Consider the following 20,647-nt stretch of genomic DNA (forward strand, 5'->3'; position numbering starts at 1 on the left):
GAGAGAAATCCTCGGCGAGCAGGCATACATATCCCCGCTCGCCGAGAGCCTTGCCTGCTCGCCGAGAAGGATAACTCTCGGCGAGCAGGTATACAAACACCTGCCCGCCGAGCCTGCTCGCCAAGAGCCCCTCGGCGGGCAGGTTCAAGTATACCTTCTCGCCAAGAGCCCCTCGGCGGGCAGGTTCAACTATACCTGCTCGCCGAGAGGCTCTTGGCGAGGTGGGATATGTATGCCTGCTTGCCGAGGATTTATCTCGGCGAGCAGGTATAAATGCACCTGCCCGCCGAGGGGCTCTCGGTGAGCAGGCTTGGTGGGCAGGTGTATGTATACCTGCTCGCCGAGAGGAGGTGGGATCTGTATGCCTGCTCGCCGAGGATTTCTCTCGGCGAGCAGGTATAGATGCACCTGCCCGCCGAGGGGCTCTCGGTGAGCAGGCTCGGCGGGCAGGTGTTTGTATACCTGCTCGCCGAGAGTTGTCCTTGTCGGTGAGCAGGGATACATACACCATACCCGCCGAGGGGCTCTCGGCGAGCAGGTATATGTACTTGCGCCTGCCCACCGAGGGGCTCTCGGCGAGCAGGCACGGTGCACGCTTGTGCACGCCTATGTGGGGGCGTGCACGCCCTTGATAAAGGGTGCGCGGTCCCACACGCCCTGTTCAAAGGGCGTGGTCGTGGGCGTGCCCCCGGAGGACAGGTGTGCATTTATCAATGCCTGTTCTTGCTCAGGCAAAGGCTGAGCAGTGGCTTGTCCTGTGCCAAGACTGGAGGCAGCTGTGCCTGGGACAAAGCTGAGGATCAGCTCGTGAAAATTGCACTAGAGGCTGGATAGCCAGCTGGAGCAGGTGTCATGTCAGTTGTCATCTAGTGACTACTGATTTTTCCTGGTGAGGAGAGGTAGCAAGCAACAAAGATTTTCACAACATGAAGGCTTATTGATTCTCTTTGCACTCAAGCATGGCACTGTGGATCTTAAAAGAATGGGCCTGCAAACCCACCACCTGCCAAAAGAGACTTGCAAGCTCTTTCTAAACTACAGCAAAACTCACAGCTACAATCATCTGAAATTTTGCCCTAGAAAATATGTCAATTGGGTTGGGCAAAATGACATTTTCTTTACAGATTTACTTCACGTGCCGCAAATAATGTTTTGCACACTGCAGGAGCCTTCCACTCAATTTCTCAGCCCCAGTGTGGGGTAGTGTAAAGCAATTCACACACTGAAACAAAATATGATTTTTATTTTATTTATTTTTGCTTTCAGCCATCTCTCTCCCCTCCAAAAATAGTTTGGAAAATTTGACACAAAACAAGGGTAAAAAATAAATGGAAATTGATAGGCTGGCTGCCCCAGTAAAACTCCCCCTGGGATATCTAACCTGTCACAAATAACTTGTATGGGGACACAGCCCCTTGAAAACACAGTTTGAGTGGCAGAAGTCATCTTATGGGTGGTGTGTACTCCCCCAATGACCAGCAGTTTTGAGCTGTAGCAGGACTCCATGTTTTATACAGAATCTCACATACATGTTACAGTCACCTTTTACAGGAGACATGGCTATTCAATTCATCGGTTCTAAACCAAAAATAAATTTGCCATTATCTGCGGTTTGGAACCAATGGGAGGGCGGAGCTGGATGGAGCTGGGAGGAGCTGTGTCAGAACTGCGGAAAACAAGGTTACTACACGCTTCTGACCAGTTTTGCCTATTTTTTTTTTCATATGCCCCCTAATCTCTAACCCTTAACCCCTAATCCCTAATCCATATTGCCTGACCCTTAGTCCATAACCCCTAACCCCTAACCACTAAAAAACTGCCCCCTAACCCTCAAATGGGAGATGGGGGCAGGGGGGATTGAACCAGAAACCTGCCTGTTAACAGTTACACTAGGATATGAAACATTTTCTGCCAAGGGCTGTTTGGGAGATTTTATTGCACAGGCCAGCTCTGCTCAGCTTCATCCAGCTCCTCCCTCCCATCAGTTCCAAACCAGAGATAATGTCAAATTTGTCTTTGGTTTAAAGCCAAAGAAATAGATTGAGATAGGTGTTTTACAGCATGCACACTCATAGCTCCACAGATTCTGGAGATCCAGACAGCTTCCTCATCATGCAATCTACAAACCTAGGATATAGAACACCAGAACCTATCTTTCTCTCCCCCAGATCAGACCATAACATATTGCAGGATCTATATCACGTAGATGAACATATTGAACCATTAAAAGAAAAGAAAGAAACCAAACCCCTCCACTGCAAGAAAAAGTCCAGAAACTGCTAGCAGTTTAAATTTGGTTTACTGCTGTGGAAATGCTGTTCTAGCTCCACCCAAACACACATAAGCTTTTTATTCACAGTGACTGTGCATTGAAGCTTGGTCAACAGTAAGCCTTGTCAAAGACTTGTGTAATGCCACAAGCTTGCTTGAATTTCTCAAATTTCAACTGCTTGCAGTTGGTTGAATTTTTCTTCAAGTGCTCCAACTCCAAAACCTTGAAAATAACACCTCCAAAACCCTGTCCATCCCCACTCTGCATTTCCTCAATCCCAACCCCCTTCCCTCATCCCTCAACTCTCTGACACAAAGGCAGACCCCATATACCAGGACAACAAAATATAATCCCCCAAAAACAACTGAACAAACCAAAATATCTTCAAGTTTGGGACCTTAAAGATTGTGACTTCAACCCTCCAACTATCCAAACCTTTTCCCTTCCCCCTCCAACTCTCTGAATTCAACCCTATGACTTTCCGACTCTTTCCCTTTTGCCAGTTGGGTCTGTACCAGCCATTGAGTGAAACAAAACTTGATGGCAAGTTGGGTCTGTACTGGCCATTGAATGGGTGGCACTCACAAAACTCAATGGCCGGTTGGTTCTGTACCAGCCATTGAGTGACATACCACTTAGGGCTGGCCCCTGTTCCCTGCCTCTCTGGGTATATCCACAGTCTGCCCCGCGGTTATAGGGCTCCGGGAAACCTCTTTTACTGGAATGTACTTGGCCTAACCGGCGGGTACAGTCCACCGGCAGCCTCAGAAATACCTGCGGGTATAGGAAAGTCATGTTCAGGTGAGCTGCGGCTACCAATCTGCGCCCGCTTGGAGGAAGTAAGGAAAAAAATGCACATATCAGAAGTACAAAGGTCCCTCATGGCTCATGGGTCCATATTGGGTGCAGTAGATCTGGGCCTTTACACGCCTTACCCACGGGAATTTGGAATGGGTTGCAGGTATACCCATAGCCCGTCAGCCCCACAGGTACCCTGGTCACTTTCCCAATTTTAGCAGTTAAGGCTTGGGCTGCTTGATTTTGGTACCCAAGTGATAGGTATACCCGCAGGACGGGCACCGGGCTAGCTCAAAGTAGCCAGGTACCCCTGGGATCCAGCCCTAATAACACTTGATGGCTGGTGAGGTCTGTATTGATCATTGAGAGGGTACTCAAAACACTCAATGACCAGTACAGACCTCACTGCCAGAATAATTGGCTGGGTTGAGGTCATGTAAGGGTTCTGTGAACCCTCACCAGAAGGGTCGGAGAGACAAGGGCCCAAACACCAAGAGTCTATCAAAAGAGTACTATTTCACTATGTATCATGAGTTTGTCAAGGAGAACAAGGAGAAGGAAAACCTAGGTTGAAGACCAGCTTGAGGAGAAGAGAAGAGAAGTTGAGTACTACAAGCTTTATAGAGAATCCTTAAGTGTAATTGCATATGCATGTGTGTTCTAGCTTCAGTAGGGTGAAGCCTTAGACCATCCGCACCGGGCGCTAAGTTAGCCTGGATTAGGGCACTTATTTCAACCCCGCACCCCCATTGGGTTGGATTAGCCAGGGATCAACTTGACTCAGAGCTCCGTTTGCAGCTAGTGGGGTCTAAATTTAGACCCCACTAATCCTGGGACTAATATCAAATTAAATATTCATCATGCTCTTCAGCATGAACTTTATGTGTTTAGGTGCCAAACACATAACATATAGGCACCTAAACACATAAACTCTGACAGCTTGGACCCGCTAATCCCCACCTATGCGGATGGCCAATTGGAATTGCCTTTTCCAATTTTAATCCAAGCTGGTTAGCCCAGGCTAATCTAGCCACGGATGCGGATGCTCTTACAATTGGAATAGGCTAAGCCAATTGGCCATCCGCATTGGTAGGGACTAGCGGGTCCAAGGCTGTCGGAGATTATGTGTTTAGGTGCCTCTATGTTATGTGTTGGGCACCTAAACACATAGAGTTCATGCTTTCAAGCATGATGAATATGCATTTTGAGTTTAGTCCAAGGACTAGTGGGGTCTACATGTAGACCCACTAGCTCCAAGCAGAGCTCCGGGTCAAGTTGATCCCGAGTTGATCCAAGCCAATGCGGATGTGGGGGTGGACCAAGTGCCCTAATCCGGGCTAACTTAGCCACAGATGTGGATGCTCTTACAGACAAAAGTTGTTTCTGCCTAAGATACTCCAGGTTGGAAACTAGGAGTTTTTTGCATTTGGGAGCATTCAAACTAGAGCCCCCAGGTTGGTGTTTTTGGCAGTGAATTTGTTTCTTGGAAATTGGCCCTGTGCAAGGTCCTGTGCAACCTGATTTCAATTTTGAAACCCCCTACTTGCAAGATGTGAAATGCAGCCGGATGTCAAAGCAGAATACATGTCAGCCACATAAAAGGAATTTAACGGCCACCCAAGGCCCTGAAAAATAGTTGCAGCATGTACAAAAATTCTTCACAATCTTGTGCACCTTTTGTTCCCCAAGGTTTCTTTGCCCAGTGATAATTAGTGCATCCATTAAAAAGCATTGAAGAAATGCCAATTTTCTAATTTTCTACTCCTGCTGTAAGACTCAAAAGTGGTTGTGAAACCCTTTTGCTGAATGGAGAAGGGGATGATGGAGGTGCAAACTCTGCCCTTCTATACTATCAGATAACAAGACCCACCAAGCTAAGCTTGGCAAGTTTTAATCAAGTGATAGGTCTGGTCTAGTTCCAGATGAAGTTGTTTGATGACAGGTATGTGGGATTTGAGAGTGAGTTCAGTAGTTATTTGCAAATATAAGGGCTGTAGTGATGGGTGAAGGTGATGGTAAGTGTGAAGGGTGGTATGTAAATAACTGGGGAATACTGAGCTGAGGGAAAAACAACTGGGGGGGAGAGAGCTCCTTATATAGACAAATGTGAGGGATTTTAGCTACAAGGGGGACCCTGGATGAGGGATTTTAGCTGGTGGGCTGCGTACAAATGGTGTCAGAAGATACTAAATACAGGCAAAAAGTGGGGTGAGAAATGAAAGATGATGTCATACTATGCAAGGAGTGCATAAACAAAGCGCGGAAAGGTCAAATACAGGGATACCTCATGCAAGGGGTGCATGAGTGGTGTCAGACTAATGCAGGGAGTGCAGAAATGGGGTCAGAAGACTGCATGCAGCTGCAAGAGGTGCATAAATGAAGCAGGGACATGTCAAATACAGAAGAAATGGGGTTGGTCCCCTGCATATGCAGTGGAGATAAGAGGGATAGAAAAGAGTATGTGTTTGGCTGGGGCTGAGTATGTGTATACCTGGGAAAGATGACTTGAGGGGTGTGACAGGTTGATGACTGGGGCTGGCCGTGTCCATGAGGGTCCAAGAGGGTGTAACTTCCAATCCAGCGGGGTTCCAGTGACGCTTCCAGTGGTGACTAGGGGTAAAATTGGCCGTAGAATCCATTTCTGAGGTTCATTTAGTGGTATCTTGAGGCCTAGGGTGAGTAAATATGTGTATGAGAAAAACTTTTGATTTTTCACTTTTCTGTCTACCACACCGCGGGGTTTGCTATGGCTCTGTAGAGTCTGCTTGCTGCAGAAATTACTTTCTCCCAGCCAGATTGGCTGGGGCTCAAAAGTGAAAAGCTTCTGTGCTTATTTGAAATCTTTGCTTTGCTGAAAAATTTCAATTGTGAATAGAGGGACTTGATTACAGAGGAGGGACTTTCACCTCCACCGGCGTGGACAGCTCCCTTGCTCCAAGTAAAAACATATTGTTTTTTTAATAATGCTTGGACTTTCCAAGAATTTTTGGATGGTAAGGTTATGGACTTTGGGGCACAGCACCCGTTTAATCTTTGGGTTTCTGCCATACACAGCCCCGGGGGGATTGCTGTGATTGGATGACTGGCTGAAGGCAGCTGTGCGGTCAGGAGCCGGCGCCCATCATCAATCCCACCAATATCCATCAACATGTATTCCGCCAATCAATAACAACAACCTCCACCAACCAGTACCTCCAATTTTATGTCTTATCACATGTACACCCCATAAATCAAGGTCGCCGTGGTCTGCATGGCGCAAAAAGAACAGTGATTGGCCAAAATCTGATGCTTACTGGAGCTTGAGGTATCTCCACAGTTGTTCCGTAGATGGCTTCAAACTTTCCATCCAAGCCGTCTCCGCTACGTTTCACTCTTAGCACACTTTTCTGGCCAGGACGTTGCTGCCGGGGGCAATCAAAACCTGGCCGTAGATCCTGGTGGTCCCTACTGGCGTGTAGGTTTTCACCGGTCTCGGTGTTTGGGTCTTGGTGGAGAGCTCTCTGGGAAAAACCTCTTTAGGTTTTTGTAGATCATCCGGTGTGACTGCGCCCAAGGGTCAGCCTCTTGGGTCGCAGGATTGTGATCTGAAGAGAGACTCTCCTCCTGGGGCAGAGAGGAAACAAGGGGCCGCTGTCACAGCGGCGGAGAGATAAGGGGGGGTAGTGCTACCCCCCCTAACTCACAACTGAAAGGGTGGGTGGGTGGTCACAAAAAATGGAAACTGCTATCAGCAGTGATGGTGCCTATAGTGAGGTGGCGGGAATGTCGGGGAGAGTTGTGGATGGAGGATGTGGACGGGGACTGAGAAGCTTAAGGTTGAAGCTTAAGCTGGGGAGGAATGCGTGTCTGGTTCGCGGGCCGCGTCACTGACGTCATCTCTCCCCTCCCCGGTTTGGCCTGGCTCCACAAGCTCGCGTGCTTGGACCTAGGCAACCTACCCTTAGCGGTCCGGTCACCATCAAAGAAACCCAATGCTTTGTGAAGGATCCGACCTTTTATGAGCGCCGCGGCTGACACTTCATGATTGAACTTGTCCGCTTGGAACCGGGTCTCTTTCTGCACAAAATAAAAGAGTGTCTCTATGACTTGTCTGGACTCTTGCTCAGCACCAAGGCCGTTCACTAAAGCCTTGTAGAATGTTTGTCAATAACTTGGTAAGTACTCAAGCACTGTGGCTTTTGTTTTCCAAACAACTGTCCCTTAATCTCCCTAACTTCTGATCTCATCAAAAGCATTTTCATCTTAACCATATCCACTTGTATTTCAAATCATGACACGTGCAGTCATCTCACAAAAAATTAGCCCTCTGGTTTTATCTCAATACAAGTCGGTGCACCATCAGCATTATTGTCTATAGCATAGTTGTCTTTATTTTTACTTCTGTACTAGTAGCACCATGCCATCTAACAAAAGCCTGTGAACCTTTAATCCCTACCAAAATATCAAGTTTTTCAGGATTTTAGAATTAAGATTGGAGAGATGAAAGACACGGAGAGATTTACTCAGGACTGCCCGAGGGCTTGGATGCAATGTACGCGGATGTTAGGATCCGCGTCACAATATCAATGAACAAAAACCCTGGAAGACAAAAAAAGAGAGAAATAAGGAGTTGATTTAATTGTCATTTGAGCTTCTTAAATATATTGAGATGAACAAACCCATCAAAAAACTAGCTTATAAACTTTTCGAGTGTGATTTTCCTTCAAGCACTTGCTTTTCCCATTTCGGCCAGTTTCTGATGAACCCAGTCGCCATGCCTCCACATGCAACCTCTGACAACCCATATTCATACTCTAGCAGACATGAAGACAAATGACCTCCCCTCCAGGGGAACCCACCAGAGTAAATTTGACTGCAATGTGTGATGCTCTCTTGCCTTTCAATCATCCCTTTGTTCTTTGTCCGCACACACCACCACCTCCGCACGGCGTGGATTGCGTCAAAAGGGAGGAAGTTAGCAAACCAGAGGCTTCGCGCCTGCTTGGCCCAGCTAAAAGCCATGTAACCACCGAGCCTGGCGCACTTGCAGCTCAATCAAGTTCAAAGCCGTTGATCGGCGCCAGCCTGCACGCGATCAACCTCAGTGCTCCACAGAGCCTGGAAATCAAACAAGTTGGTTTCATTGCCGTCCTGTTCAGCCTGTTTTGCTTTTGAGTGGCTTTTGGAATTGAATATTGACGGAGGAAGGAGCATCACAAGATTTGCTTCAGCCTCTTGCTTTGATTTCATCTGCTTGGGGAACTCAATCAGTTTTTCCGGGTGAAGGGAACCGGGTCTATTGGTGGGCAAGCCGTCCGCGGATCTGTGGCCGCCAAACCAGGGTGTGCTAGAGGCCGCTAGATAGACGGTCGGGGTAGTCGGAGTGGCGCCGCAATTGATGGTCACAGTATGTAACAGTTAGTGATGGATCCAGTGATTGGCAAGGTGGAAATCGGTATCCGTCAAGGGTAGTAAACCAGGAAATGGTGGAGGGGGATTGATTTGCCGGTTGAGCATCGGAGCTGTTGACCATTCGGAAAATTTAGCCACAGCCTCACAGGAGTGGTACTGCTGTGGCCGCGATGATTGTTGCAGGATCATGGCTTTCGAAGGAGGATAAAAAATGTGTAACTTAAAATTGAAATGCGAGGATTTTGGCAAACCTTCCTGCCAATCAGTCCAAGCATTCTTGAAAACACAATAAATACATATTGGCCTTCAGGGCACAGAAGGTGACCTTAGGTCAGCATAGTTTGTATGTCAATCAGCATCACCAAAGAAGTTGGGCTCCCATGCTACCTGCTTCCACAATGCATTTAAAGTATTAGCACTGTTCACGTAAGAAATCTATGACCATGTGAGAGATATACATCAGCATACTTTCCCAGCCAAATTGGCTGGCACAATGGGATAAACTTTATTTCAATCTTGCTGATGTTTAGCTTACGTAAACAGTGCTATTGTGTTTTCCAAGAAGCTTGGATGATTTCAGTAATTTTTTGTTTCATGTTATGGATTTATTTTCAGCTTCCAGATAGACTTTGGGCTTAAATATCCCACAGCCCTCATTTGATTGTAGCGTGTGTAACAGTACTGAGCTCGGTCGGTCCCTCCGTTTGGGCAGAGGGCAGCAGCCCAGCTACTTGATGAGGGGCTGGGAGGGTAACAAAGCCTCTCCGGTTCCGAATATGAGCTTCGTTTTTCCAAAAGTCTACTCCCTGACCATCATCTGGAGAATGATGGCGCAGGGATTATATTTAGCCTTGGGCCTCATCTGACACCTGTCAAGACTAAGCGTGGAGTAAACTGTAATAATTGAATATACGTACAAACAAGAACGTCATATTACGCACAATTTCCAATTTAGCAAAATGACAGGATAAGTTTCTCCACGGATCAAGGACTTACAAGTTGATCTTACCTCCGAGGATCAAAACATTATTGACTCCAGGGTTATCCAATTATCTTGTGGTTTCCTTTGTTTTTCTATTTTATCTATAAATACATCAGTATGCGCGCAACAGATTGTCTTTCTCCTCATCGTAATATTTTGTTTTCTTTCCATCATCAAACTTTCACAAATCATATCATCGTACTGTCAAAGAAAAGAACCTCATCAAACATTAAGAACATTGCCTTTGTTATCATTAGCCTGTCTGCAATATTCTGAAACAAACTTAGTTTCTGGCACGTGTAGTAATCTAGTCATTACAAAAATATTACGATCTTCATATATTTTTCCCTTTTTGCTGGTCTATCCCTTATATCTTAAAAACTTCTCAAATGGATTTCAATCAAGACAAACAAGTTCAAAACTTGGCCAAAGCCCTCAATAATCTTTAACTTCATCAACAAACTGAATCACAAACCATAACCGGTCAAGTTACTGCACTTCAAACGGATATCAATAACATCAATCATATTCTTCAAGACATTTTGCAACAACTTCTTCTTTTTCATCAACAAATTCTCAATATTCAAACCGCTCCACCACCACCTCAACAACATCAATTCATGGACGTCGGTGTAATGACGCACGCTTCTTTTTCTGGAAACCCAAAGGAAATCAACAAATTTCTCTATTTTATCAAGGATTGTTTGGTTGAAGTGGAGGCTTGATTTCTGACGGAGAAGAGCAAGATCAACTGGGTGGTTCGACATTTTTGACACTCTAATGGCAACATTTCCGACCCAACTCCTTCTTATAATTGGTGGATTTCAATACTCAAGGAGAATGCTCGAACCCAGAATCTCGACGCACATGTGGCTTCAGCTGAGGATCCCTATGTCCTTCCTTGTCTTGCTTCTATCCAAACCTTTATGGCAAAGTTAGAAGAAGTCTTTGCTGACCGAAAGGGTGTGGAAGATGCAAAGCGAGCTTTATACAGTTGTTGACAAGGCAATATGCCTCTTGACGTTTTCAATTCCCTTTTCAGTTCTTTAGTCTATGCGGTCAATTTAACGGAGGAAAGCCAATGCGATTTGTACAAACGCGCTCTCAACCCCAGAATTTTGGAAATAGCTATTGTCAAGGATTCATGGAAGGGATTGAACACTCTTTGTGAAAAACAGGATTTGGTGATTTTGGCTTGCAACGTTCTGGATGAATTAAATCAAATTTGCAACAAGATGACCGTTTGAAAACCTGATTATCAACCACAACTTCCTTCTTCAGCAACCCCGGCACCGGTTTCGATGGATATTGATGCCATCACAGCAAGTACCGCTTTCACTTTTCCATTATATCGCTCACTCTGTGTCAAGAACAAGCTTTGTCAAAGGTGTCACAAAGCGTACGATGCCAGCCATATCACCAATTGCTCGTGCCCCAACGTTGAGGTTTCTATGAAAGACAAGCTTGATCTCTTCGTACGACTCAATTCCAAATCATCATCAACTACCCCCATCTCTCAAGTACAGGTTTCAGCCATCAATCCAACCACCAACGCAATCGCCAGTTCATCCACGGAGGCGGCCCCCCAAGTTCAGGTTTCGGCAATGGATCCATTCAATGTGCATTTGTGGGATGGCGTAGGCTCATACAGCCTTTTGGACATGTTGATGTATGGATGTGATGAGGAGGGGAACCCAATCGATAATGGCGATTTCTTTATTCGTTTATCATCTATCCAATCTTCTCCCTTTTGTTCTTCCAATCCAGCTCCCTCTAGATTAGTTCTCCCTTTTCACCTTTTTCGACCCGGTCAAACTCCTATCCTTGTTCAGGCGTTGATAGATTCCGGCGCTGGGAGCTCATTCATCAATTTAAACTTTGTAAAGTCCCATAGATTAACGCTAATACCATTATCCATCCCCTTTTCCTGTAGAAGTTTTGATGGCTCATTAGCTACTTCGGGGGATGTCACTCATTGTTGGCAAGGACGATTGGTTGGCACAGATTGTCAGAACCAGGCTCAATCCTCTAATGTTTCTTTAAATGTCGTTTCTCTTTCTTCAGTCGATGTTATTTTAGGCCTACCTTGGCTCAAGGCAAATCAGGCTTGGGTTGGGGGTCCTAAAGGGCACCTTGTATTTTCTTCTACTAGTAATTGTGATCTTTCCTCTCTGTCCATGAGCTGGTCACCGAGAGGAGTGAGAGGAGTGTGTAATCCTCTCGATGGCCGGCACAAGGACCGGTCATCAAGAGGTTGTTATGATGTACTGTGGTGGCCGGCTGTCCAAAGGCAAATCAGCCGGCCATGTCGCTGCAGCTGATGCTGCCTTCTGACATGCAGCGTCATGATGTCGCTGCGGCCCGCAGCGACAGCGAGATGCCCGCAGTGGCAGCTGTCAGGAGCGGCCTCTTAGTTAGTTCGGACCACAGACTAGGCTGGTTCGAGCCCCGCAGTAGCCATATTTTTGGCTTCGCTGGCCTCGGGGCTCCCTCTCGGCCCAGCGGAGCTGGCTCTGGGTGGCGTCACAGTTGCGCCCCTCAAAGTGAGAAACGCATCATGGGCGACCCGGCGGGGCGCTCCTGGGACCATTAGACTCGCCCCGATGCGCCCCATCAGGGCATCTGGGGGGCAGCAAGTTACGAAGCGCCCTGAGGGCGTTCCATGCCCGCAGGGTCCCGGCGACGCCCCGGAAGCCGCCCCCGGGACGTCGGGTTCGACCCGCTGTGTATGTCTCAACCGGGACCTTCTTCTTTTACGGCTTTGTTGAAAGCATTCTCTTCTGTCCCTCTTCTTTCTCATTTTTCCTTTTCTGCGGATTGAATAGTTCATGTGGATAGCTCTGGCTTCGCTATAGCTGGAGTGCTCAGTCAGCCCGATTCCACGGGAAAGCTGCATCCAGTTAGTTTCTTTTCTCGCAAGTTAACTGACCAGGAGCGCCAATGGTCTATATATGACTTGGAACTTTTGGCGGTAGTCTCAGCTTTCGAGGAATGGAGAGCATGGTTAGCCGGGACAGCTAAGCCAGTTTTAGTTTTCTCAGACCATGCCAATCTCCGATATTTCATCACTGCTACTTCTCTTTCTCCCAAGCAAGCAAGATGGGCGGGATTTCTTGACGTTTTCAATTTTAAGTTAATCCATCTGCCAGGACCTATCCCAAATAAAATTTTGTGAATGTGTCCAAGCTTCTCGGAAAAGACAATCCCCCGGGTCCTGGTGAGGATGGATTGGAGAACATTTCTGTTGCTGCAACATGTTTCGTGGTGGTCGTGGCAACGAGGGCTTGTCGGGGTAGAGTGTTGCCAAGGGAAGGATATGATGAAACAAGGGACAAACCCAGATAACCTCCAAGGGCTGGCTGGCATCCCCCCTCCTCTCCCCACCGTTCGCTTCACCACGTCGAGCACATCGTATACCCCCAGATCCGCACGCATTCTCCGATGGCCTTCCTTGGTCTCTCCCTCGTTACGTGGCAAACCCTTCTGGTGAGTATCTTTGAACCCAGTACATACACTCTGTGGCACACACGAAACTGACATCTAGGGGATTTCGACTTGGAGTAGATCATAGGCCTCCCTTTCATCTGCGGCTCATTATCCCGAATCCGCGCCATTCTCCTATTCCTTCGCCACCCCTTCAAGAAGTCTCAAGCCCCGACTCCAAACCCAGGCAGCCCGCCCAAGAAAAAACCTGAAGTTTTACCGCCACGTCGGTATCTGCGACCGCATACGTTCTTCCTTGGACTCCTCCTACTAGCTCACTCGGTGCGCTTTTGGAGCACGAACCCGAGGAAAATCAACCCGTTCCGACAGACGAACCTGCTGCTCAACGTCCCCTCGACCACCTTGGTGAGCTCTCTGGAGCGGTACTATCGCGCGAAGGGCATCGAGGAGACCCCGTACGAACAGGCCCGACTGGTCCGGAGGTTGAACACGCTCGATGCCCGGCTAGTCTACTCGACCGTCGGCCCAGAGGCCTTCCTCCACTGCAGCTGGTGTCGCACCCCGTCGAGCAAGTCCAACGGCTCCGACCATCTCTACTTCACCCTTTCCCGCCTCGGTCTCCAATACGCCACCTTACTACTTGCCATCGGCATCATGACCACCGGGGCCAGTCGACTGGGGATGAAGCGTCGGGTCTGGCGCACCCGACTGGCCATCCTGAGCATGTTCTACTTCGCCTTCGAGGCCGCCACACTCTCCTTGCTCGTCTATGTCCCCAGTCTGCTCACTGCGATGGACAACAGTCGGATGACCTGGGACACTCTCTTCCCCCTCCGAGCCGCCTTCTTCCCCCTCATCCTCATCGCCTCGTGGTGGGGCGTCATCTCCGAATCTCCCAAGGAACCCCTCTCTCCTATCGCTAAAACCGGCCTCGGACTCGCTACCGTCGCCGCTGAACTCGACGGATTGGTCAACCGTCTGAGACTGACTGCCCTCCAACGCACTGCCCTCATGAAGGATGGCAGCTATCGAGCCCAGGTATAGTCATAACATCCTCTCTTTCTCTCACAATCTCCCCCGAAAACCAATCCACACAACTTACCATCAAATCTATCACTTTCTACATATCAGATTAATCAATTTTGGGAAAATGTCGAAAGTCAAGCAAGTCTAGCATCATCTACCCCTTCGATCCAAAGTATGAAAGACTCAATGGGCTTGAGTTCCTCTGAGAATATGAACCATCAATCTCGAGATCAACTACGGAGCTGGATCGACAACGTCTTTCCCGAACCCACCTTCACTTCCCCAACCCCTTCTCCTTAACCCTTCGTCCCCTCGTGTTTCATTATACCTCGTCTTCTTCTTTGGATCCTCTTCTTGAATATTGTCTTCCTCTTGTTGTTCTCTTGGGATTTCATTCTTGCTCTCTAAATACATCTTCTTGTTTTTAATCTCAGTCTGTCTTTCTTTGTGAATATCTCCTGCTTTTCATTTCGTTCTGCCAAAAAAAAACCAGCAATACATGGAATCATGATCTGTCATTCTTCTTGATTATGACAATTTTAGACCTTTTCTTGTTTCTTTTTTGCTTCCTTATTACAAACTCATATGTCAAGTCCATTGAGATCATACCTTAGATAGTTCACAAGGTCAATCAGCAAGATGTTTTTTTTTGTCTTTCTGCTCGAAGATCTGATGTTACATCAAGAGAAAAAATTCAGGACAAAAAGAGTAGGGTTTTGGCTGAACAACTCATGACATTTTGAGAAAAAACTTCCAAAGCTAGTCGATGTCGTCCGTAACTCATCTAATTCTCTCTGCAATTGAAGAAAGCAGTTCTAACTGCACGAAGTACATTCCTCCTACCACAACACTGGTCACATTTTGTGTGCACCAGAGGGAATTCAGAAAGTGCAAGCAAAAGCATTGAAATGCTTGTCCTGAGTCTTGATATCAGTGGGCTGTTGGTCAAGGCAGTGAGCTGACAAAGCGGCTACACCCAAAGGGCTAACTTACCAAGTCCGCTATGTGGACCCTGTGGGCAACAGTAGCGAATTAGCCCTTTTGGTGGGGATTTTTTTTAAATCAAGCTTGCACCTGATTGTCTGTACCTTTTTTGCTCTAGTTTTCTTTCTAGGATGGCCAAGGCTGTCCCCACCTGTGTACTATTTTTTCAAATCCTCAACAAATCTTGTTGACCTGTAATCAGGATTGTAACTTCATTGGTTTTGGATTGGGTCAACCTTTATGCACACCAAAGAAATACCATAACCACATGCACACCATTTTTGGTGTGCACACCGATGCACTCCAACAAATTTGAGTGCACACTCATGCACTCCAAATAAAATGGAGTGCACACTCATGCACACCAAAAAGTTGTAGTGCACACCCATGCACTCCAAAAAATTGGAGTGTGCACCCATGCATTCCAAAAAATTGAAGTACCCACTCATGCACTCCAAAATGTTGAAGGGCACACTCATGAACTCCATAAACAACCTGAATTTGATTCCATGTGTTGTCACTCCAAAAACCATGATCAGCACACCCATGCACTACCTTGTTGGTTGGTGCATTTCTCTGTATTCATTTCCCTTCAATCCATCTTCCCAGCAAAATTGGAGTGCATATTTTTTGACTCACCCTCAATTTAAATGCTGATTTTTTTATGTGAATCATCATCTGGTTCATGGTTTGAAAAATACATACACAGTTGATGCACTCCAATGATAACCTAATTACAAATAGTTTCACCTGGTGTATTTGCCAGCCACCCAGAAGCACTAAAACACTCATCTGCCTTCTCAAAAACATACAACCATTTTGTCTTTCCAACTCTTGTTACCCAACCTTCATGTTCCCAGCTTCCTCATTCAGATTCTCTCCACCAAAGATATCTTGAATAAAACCTCCTCTGAACAATTTACAGGCCTCTAATCATCAAAATCCACTCTACTCATTAGAAATATACCAATGAACAAAACCAATCACTTCCTAGCATTTTTGGGGGTGCTTATTGCTTGTCAGGCAATGCATAACATATGGGGGCCGGCTGATACTGGTCTTCTATCCAGTCATGAAGCTCAGGCCCAACAGTCCAACTCCAAATATATTTGTTCTGATCTCTCATCCAGTTTTCAGATCAAGGGCCAAGAAACTATAACGCATAACTCATTAGACCAGTTGGATCATTTCAACACTGTCTCCCCACTAATTAAAGGTCTTAGAAGTATTGGTGGCAGTTCAGTATTTTCTTCAACAGATCAGCCTTGGGCTATAACAAACAATCTGCAGGCGGACTTGGAAGTTCAAGAGAAAATAGATCATCAAGAATCTGGCCTTGTCAAATGTCCTTCATCATTTTCAGTAGCCATGAAAACCAGATCTCCAGAAATATGTCTCACCAGCAAAAAATCATCAGCATGCTCCCAAAGCTCAACCAATAAATCTCAAACCCAGAATAAAGTGGATCTGGAAGGCAATTTCTTGACATCATCCTACATTAAAAGTGCATTTGACCCAGTGCAGGGAGAGAAAGATCAGTGTAACAAATTGAAATCAAGTGAAATAAAAAATATTGGAAGATCCATGACAAATTCTAGAATTGGTAAATCAGGTCCTGATAATCAGTTTATTTCCCCAGTAGCCAAGAGGATTAAACCCACTCAGCCTTTGTCAAGAATTGCTGCACAAATAAACAATTATGACAAAATTGCTTTGGGACAACCAAATAAAGAAAGCAGGTTTATTGAAAACTTCAGCACTTCCAAAACAGAAAAAGTATTGGATGATCCTTCCCTGAGCAAATCTATACATTTTAAAAAGCCATTTGGCTCTAATCCAATTCAAGGAGGTAAATCAAAACAATCAAGACTGGTAAATTCCAAAAATCTTAATCCTCCCCCTTTGGGAAATGCAAAAGTTAGGAAGGGATGTGATGATCAGCTTGAAGAAAGAGTCTTGAAAAAAACTAAAACCATGGACCCATCAAGTTTTTCTCCTGGAAATTCAAATCAAGATAAAAACAATATAATGGTCTCATCCCATTTAAATGAAAAATCATGTATAGCATCATCAGTTCCCCTCAGAGTCAAAGGAACAATCAGAAAGAACAGTTCTTACATTGGTAGGCTCACAAGATTAGAGCCTGGAATGAGCTCCAGTCTCTCCAAAGAACAAGGAGAAAATTCATTACCATTGAAATTAAAAAATGCTAACTTCCACCCTGGTTCAGTTTCTAAATCAAACATGAGAGGTTCTGAAAATAAGATGATATCTAACACAGTAAAAAGGAAAGAGAAAGTTCAACATTCCACAAACTTTCTCCTACAATCTCAAGTTAGCCTGAATGATGGTACAACTGTTCAGCTAAAAAAAGATAAGAATATCAAACATAGAATTCAACACAGAACTATCAAAATATCATCTGCAGAAAGTGGAGAATCAAGCAGTAGATTGAAGGAATTTTCACTCCTCAACAGGCAATCAAAATCAAACAAAGTTGCGTCTTCCAACCATTCCATTAAAAGTGATTTGGAGTCTTCTGAATGTAGTAGAGAAAGAAATAAAAAAAGTCTGACAGAAAAGTTAATCAAGAATACCAAGTCAAGCAGTGAGGTGTCAAAATTGATTTCCATTGCAATCCTCCGCAATAAAAGACACAAATTTCAAACTAGCAAGATTTTCAATTCAAATATAATGATTTTGTACTTTAACCAAAACAGTCTTGTTGCTGAAGACCCATTCAGGCATGTTCAAGACAGATTTCAGCAAATCTTCTCTGCAATGCCATTGAGTAAAATGGGAAGTATCATGCTGAATTCTAATAATTTCTCCACATGACTTAATGCTATATTCTCAGCTTCTAGTATTTCAGTTTATGATGACATGGTGAATAGTGGATTGTATGATAGGAAAGGCTTCAGCAAAAGTAGCCAAAGGAGAAAATTTACATCCTTTTTGGAAAATAGGCAAATATGGTTCAAATTTTGGGAAAGACAGGCTGACATTAAATTTGCAGAAGAGATGGAAAACACAATATTCAAATTTGGAATCCTCAAGGAGATATTTCCATTGTTCATATTCCATGTTCAAATGATTGATCACATAATGAATCCTTGTGAATCTGTGGAAAAAAAAACCAAGAATATCCCAGCTATCATGAAACAGGCAATAGAAGTTTTCAAAGCTTACAGTGCCCAATTGTTATTGAATGTGCACAATTTCAAAAGTCATAGTAAACTGCTATATTCTGGTCAAATTTGGAGCTTGTTGAGATCCTGGATGGAGAGCTCTTTCACACAGGAATTGAAAGAGATTGCTTGGAAAGGAGAAGGCAATATCAGCTCAATCTTCAAGGGATTTTTCAACCTAATATTCATATCATCATGTGATCAGTTGACCAATCACCTGAGATTTCATTGCAAATTTCAGATGAAACAAATGTATTTCAATCAAGACAGCCTTTTTCTTGAAGATTCAAATCAAATCCGTCAAAATAAAGTGAACAGTATACTGAGGAGGATAGAAATAGATCCAAGTACAGGCAGTATCACGTTGAATTGCAAAACTGCCCCCAAATGGTTTGTTGAAGTTAAAAAACCTTTTTCAGTACAATTCAACCATGGGGACAGTGATTTAAAACATGATAAAAACTCAAAGAAATGCACAAGGATTTCTAATCATTTGCAGACAAAAACTGTTGAAGAGTTCTTGGGGGAAAAGAATCTATGGATGACCTTCTGGGAAAGACAGACCAACATTAATCTTGATCTCAAAATTGAAATAGAATTTCTGGAGAAGGAAGAATTCTCATCATTTGTTGCAGAAAAAACTTACGCAGTGTTTCTTTTCTATGTACAGATGATTGAAATAGTAATCATACCAATTGGATCTGGCAAGAAAAATAAGAAATATTTTTCAGATCTTTTGAAAAATGCAAAGGAAACTTTTGAAAAATTTATAAAATATCCCTTCATAAGCTCATACACCAAGAATGAGACACAAAATGTGTCCAATCTCATATGGAAAGCTATAGAATTTTGGATGGAGAACTCATCAAATGAAGAACTACAAAAAATTGCTTTTGGACCAAATAACAAGATAATTCAAAGTTTTAAAGTATTTTTCAACACAATATTCAGAGCCTCAATCAAAAACTTAAACAACCACTTGAATGTTTTTGAAGTTTAGGTAAAAACAAAATCCAATTTGACTGAAATTGACTGCAGGTTACTAGCAGATAATCTGAAAACAGAAAAGCTGAGGGGAAATCTCACTGGAATTGTTAAAACAAATGTTTATCCCTATTTGTACTTGGTCTTCTCTCACATTGTTCTGCAGACTGCAAAATTCACATACAATTTTTTGATTTGCCATTTTTATGTCCTCTTCTGAGGTGAGGAAGATGGATTCTGGGGTTTCTGGGGTTTCTGGATCCTAAGATGATAGATTGCAAGATGAGGAAGCTGTATGGATCTCAGCCTCTCAAACTATGAGTGTGGAGGCTGTGACATGTATGTCATGGGCTAGATACATACACCACGGAGCGTGGTCCACTGTGGCTCAACACAAAAACTGGGGTTGGGCCGACCCTCCCGCCAACAATGGGCCACTACGCTACACTTACGGGCCAATATCCGTTAGTGTATCCGTGGTTATTTGGCGAGACAAATGGGGTATTTTTATCCCCAATTATAGCTCAATACACCAACAGTTAGTGTATCCAAAGTTCCTCATTGAAGATCTTGGGTATTGTTATCCAGAATACACTCAAAATATACTAACAGGTGGTGTATTTCTTTTGGATAACCAACATTTCCCTGAAATTTAGTATATTAGAGTTAGGATAACAATCTTCTGCACTACAGTATCTGTTATTTCATGGTTTTTAGCCTCTAGAAAATGATTCTCAAAAAATTATGTCCCAGATTTTTTTTTTTTTGTAACACAAAACCAACTTTACTACCAAAAATATCAATACACTGAAAGTAATTTTATCATTAATTGTAGAGATAAACAGACATTTTTTGTATTTTTTATCAGGAATAACAACAGATAACCATCATGAAACTAGAATTTGGTTATTGTTAACCTGGTATTTCAGCTACACTACCAATACAATAACAGCCAAAAAGAATAACATCAAAAAGATGTATTGTTATTGAAATAAAATCAAGGATAACAGTATTATTTTTGTAGTGCAGTGGAAAAAACTAACAATACAGTTAGTGTATCAGCCTACCGTTGCTCCCGCGTCCCACCAGAGATTTGGGCGGGCTTTGTAGCGGGAAAAGATGGCACCCACGGTTGGCTTGACTGCCAGCATAGGGTCAACGTAAGACCCTCGCGTACACCCACCGTCATGCAAACCAACAATGCTGGCCTTCCGTTGGGGCAACATGGTTGGCCGCTGATCCAACGTGGGCCGGCCATGACAAGTGCTGCAGTCGGGATTGGGTTAGCAAACTGGGGTCTGCTCAGCAAAAATGACCTCACCCTGGCTTGAACACAAGTCATGCTAGTTCAGCCTGAACACCCAGGCATCCTCCAGAGCAGCCCTTGCACTGTTCAACTAGGAAACAGTTATTAATTGAAAGGGCCATTGGAGCATACAAGTACATTGGATACTAATTTTGCCAAGTCTTCTCATTGTGGAAGATGCTCTCATTCTTAAGATCTCACATGTATTTTATTATTTTTTGTAAATTATCTCCTATGTAGCCTTTTTCCTCACAAGGAAAAAGGCACCAAAA

General features: G+C 44.5%; 2 protein-coding genes across 2 annotated transcripts; both read left to right on the plus strand.

Moving 5' to 3' along the window:
- Positions 1 to 6,784: 6,784 nt before the first annotated feature.
- PtA15_4A384 (uncharacterized protein) lies at positions 6,785 to 8,224 on the plus strand (the record flags this gene model as incomplete). The annotated part of the gene is made up of 2 exons (XM_053168262.1): positions 6,785 to 6,809; positions 8,061 to 8,224. 2 exons carry the CDS (start codon positions 6,785 to 6,787, stop codon positions 8,222 to 8,224), a joined length of 189 nt encoding a protein of 62 aa, XP_053019489.1.
- Positions 8,225 to 12,884: 4,660 nt separating this feature from the next.
- On the plus strand, positions 12,885 to 14,213 carry PtA15_4A385 (uncharacterized protein; the record flags this gene model as incomplete). Its single annotated transcript, XM_053168263.1, has 3 exons — positions 12,885 to 12,929; positions 13,008 to 13,925; positions 14,019 to 14,213. 3 exons carry the CDS (start codon positions 12,885 to 12,887, stop codon positions 14,211 to 14,213), a joined length of 1,158 nt encoding a protein of 385 aa, XP_053019490.1.
- Positions 14,214 to 20,647: the final 6,434 nt, after the last annotated feature.

This window comes from Puccinia triticina, chromosome 4A (genome assembly GCF_026914185.1).
Source record: "Puccinia triticina chromosome 4A, complete sequence".
Classification (NCBI taxonomy): domain Eukaryota; kingdom Fungi; phylum Basidiomycota; class Pucciniomycetes; order Pucciniales; family Pucciniaceae; genus Puccinia; species Puccinia triticina.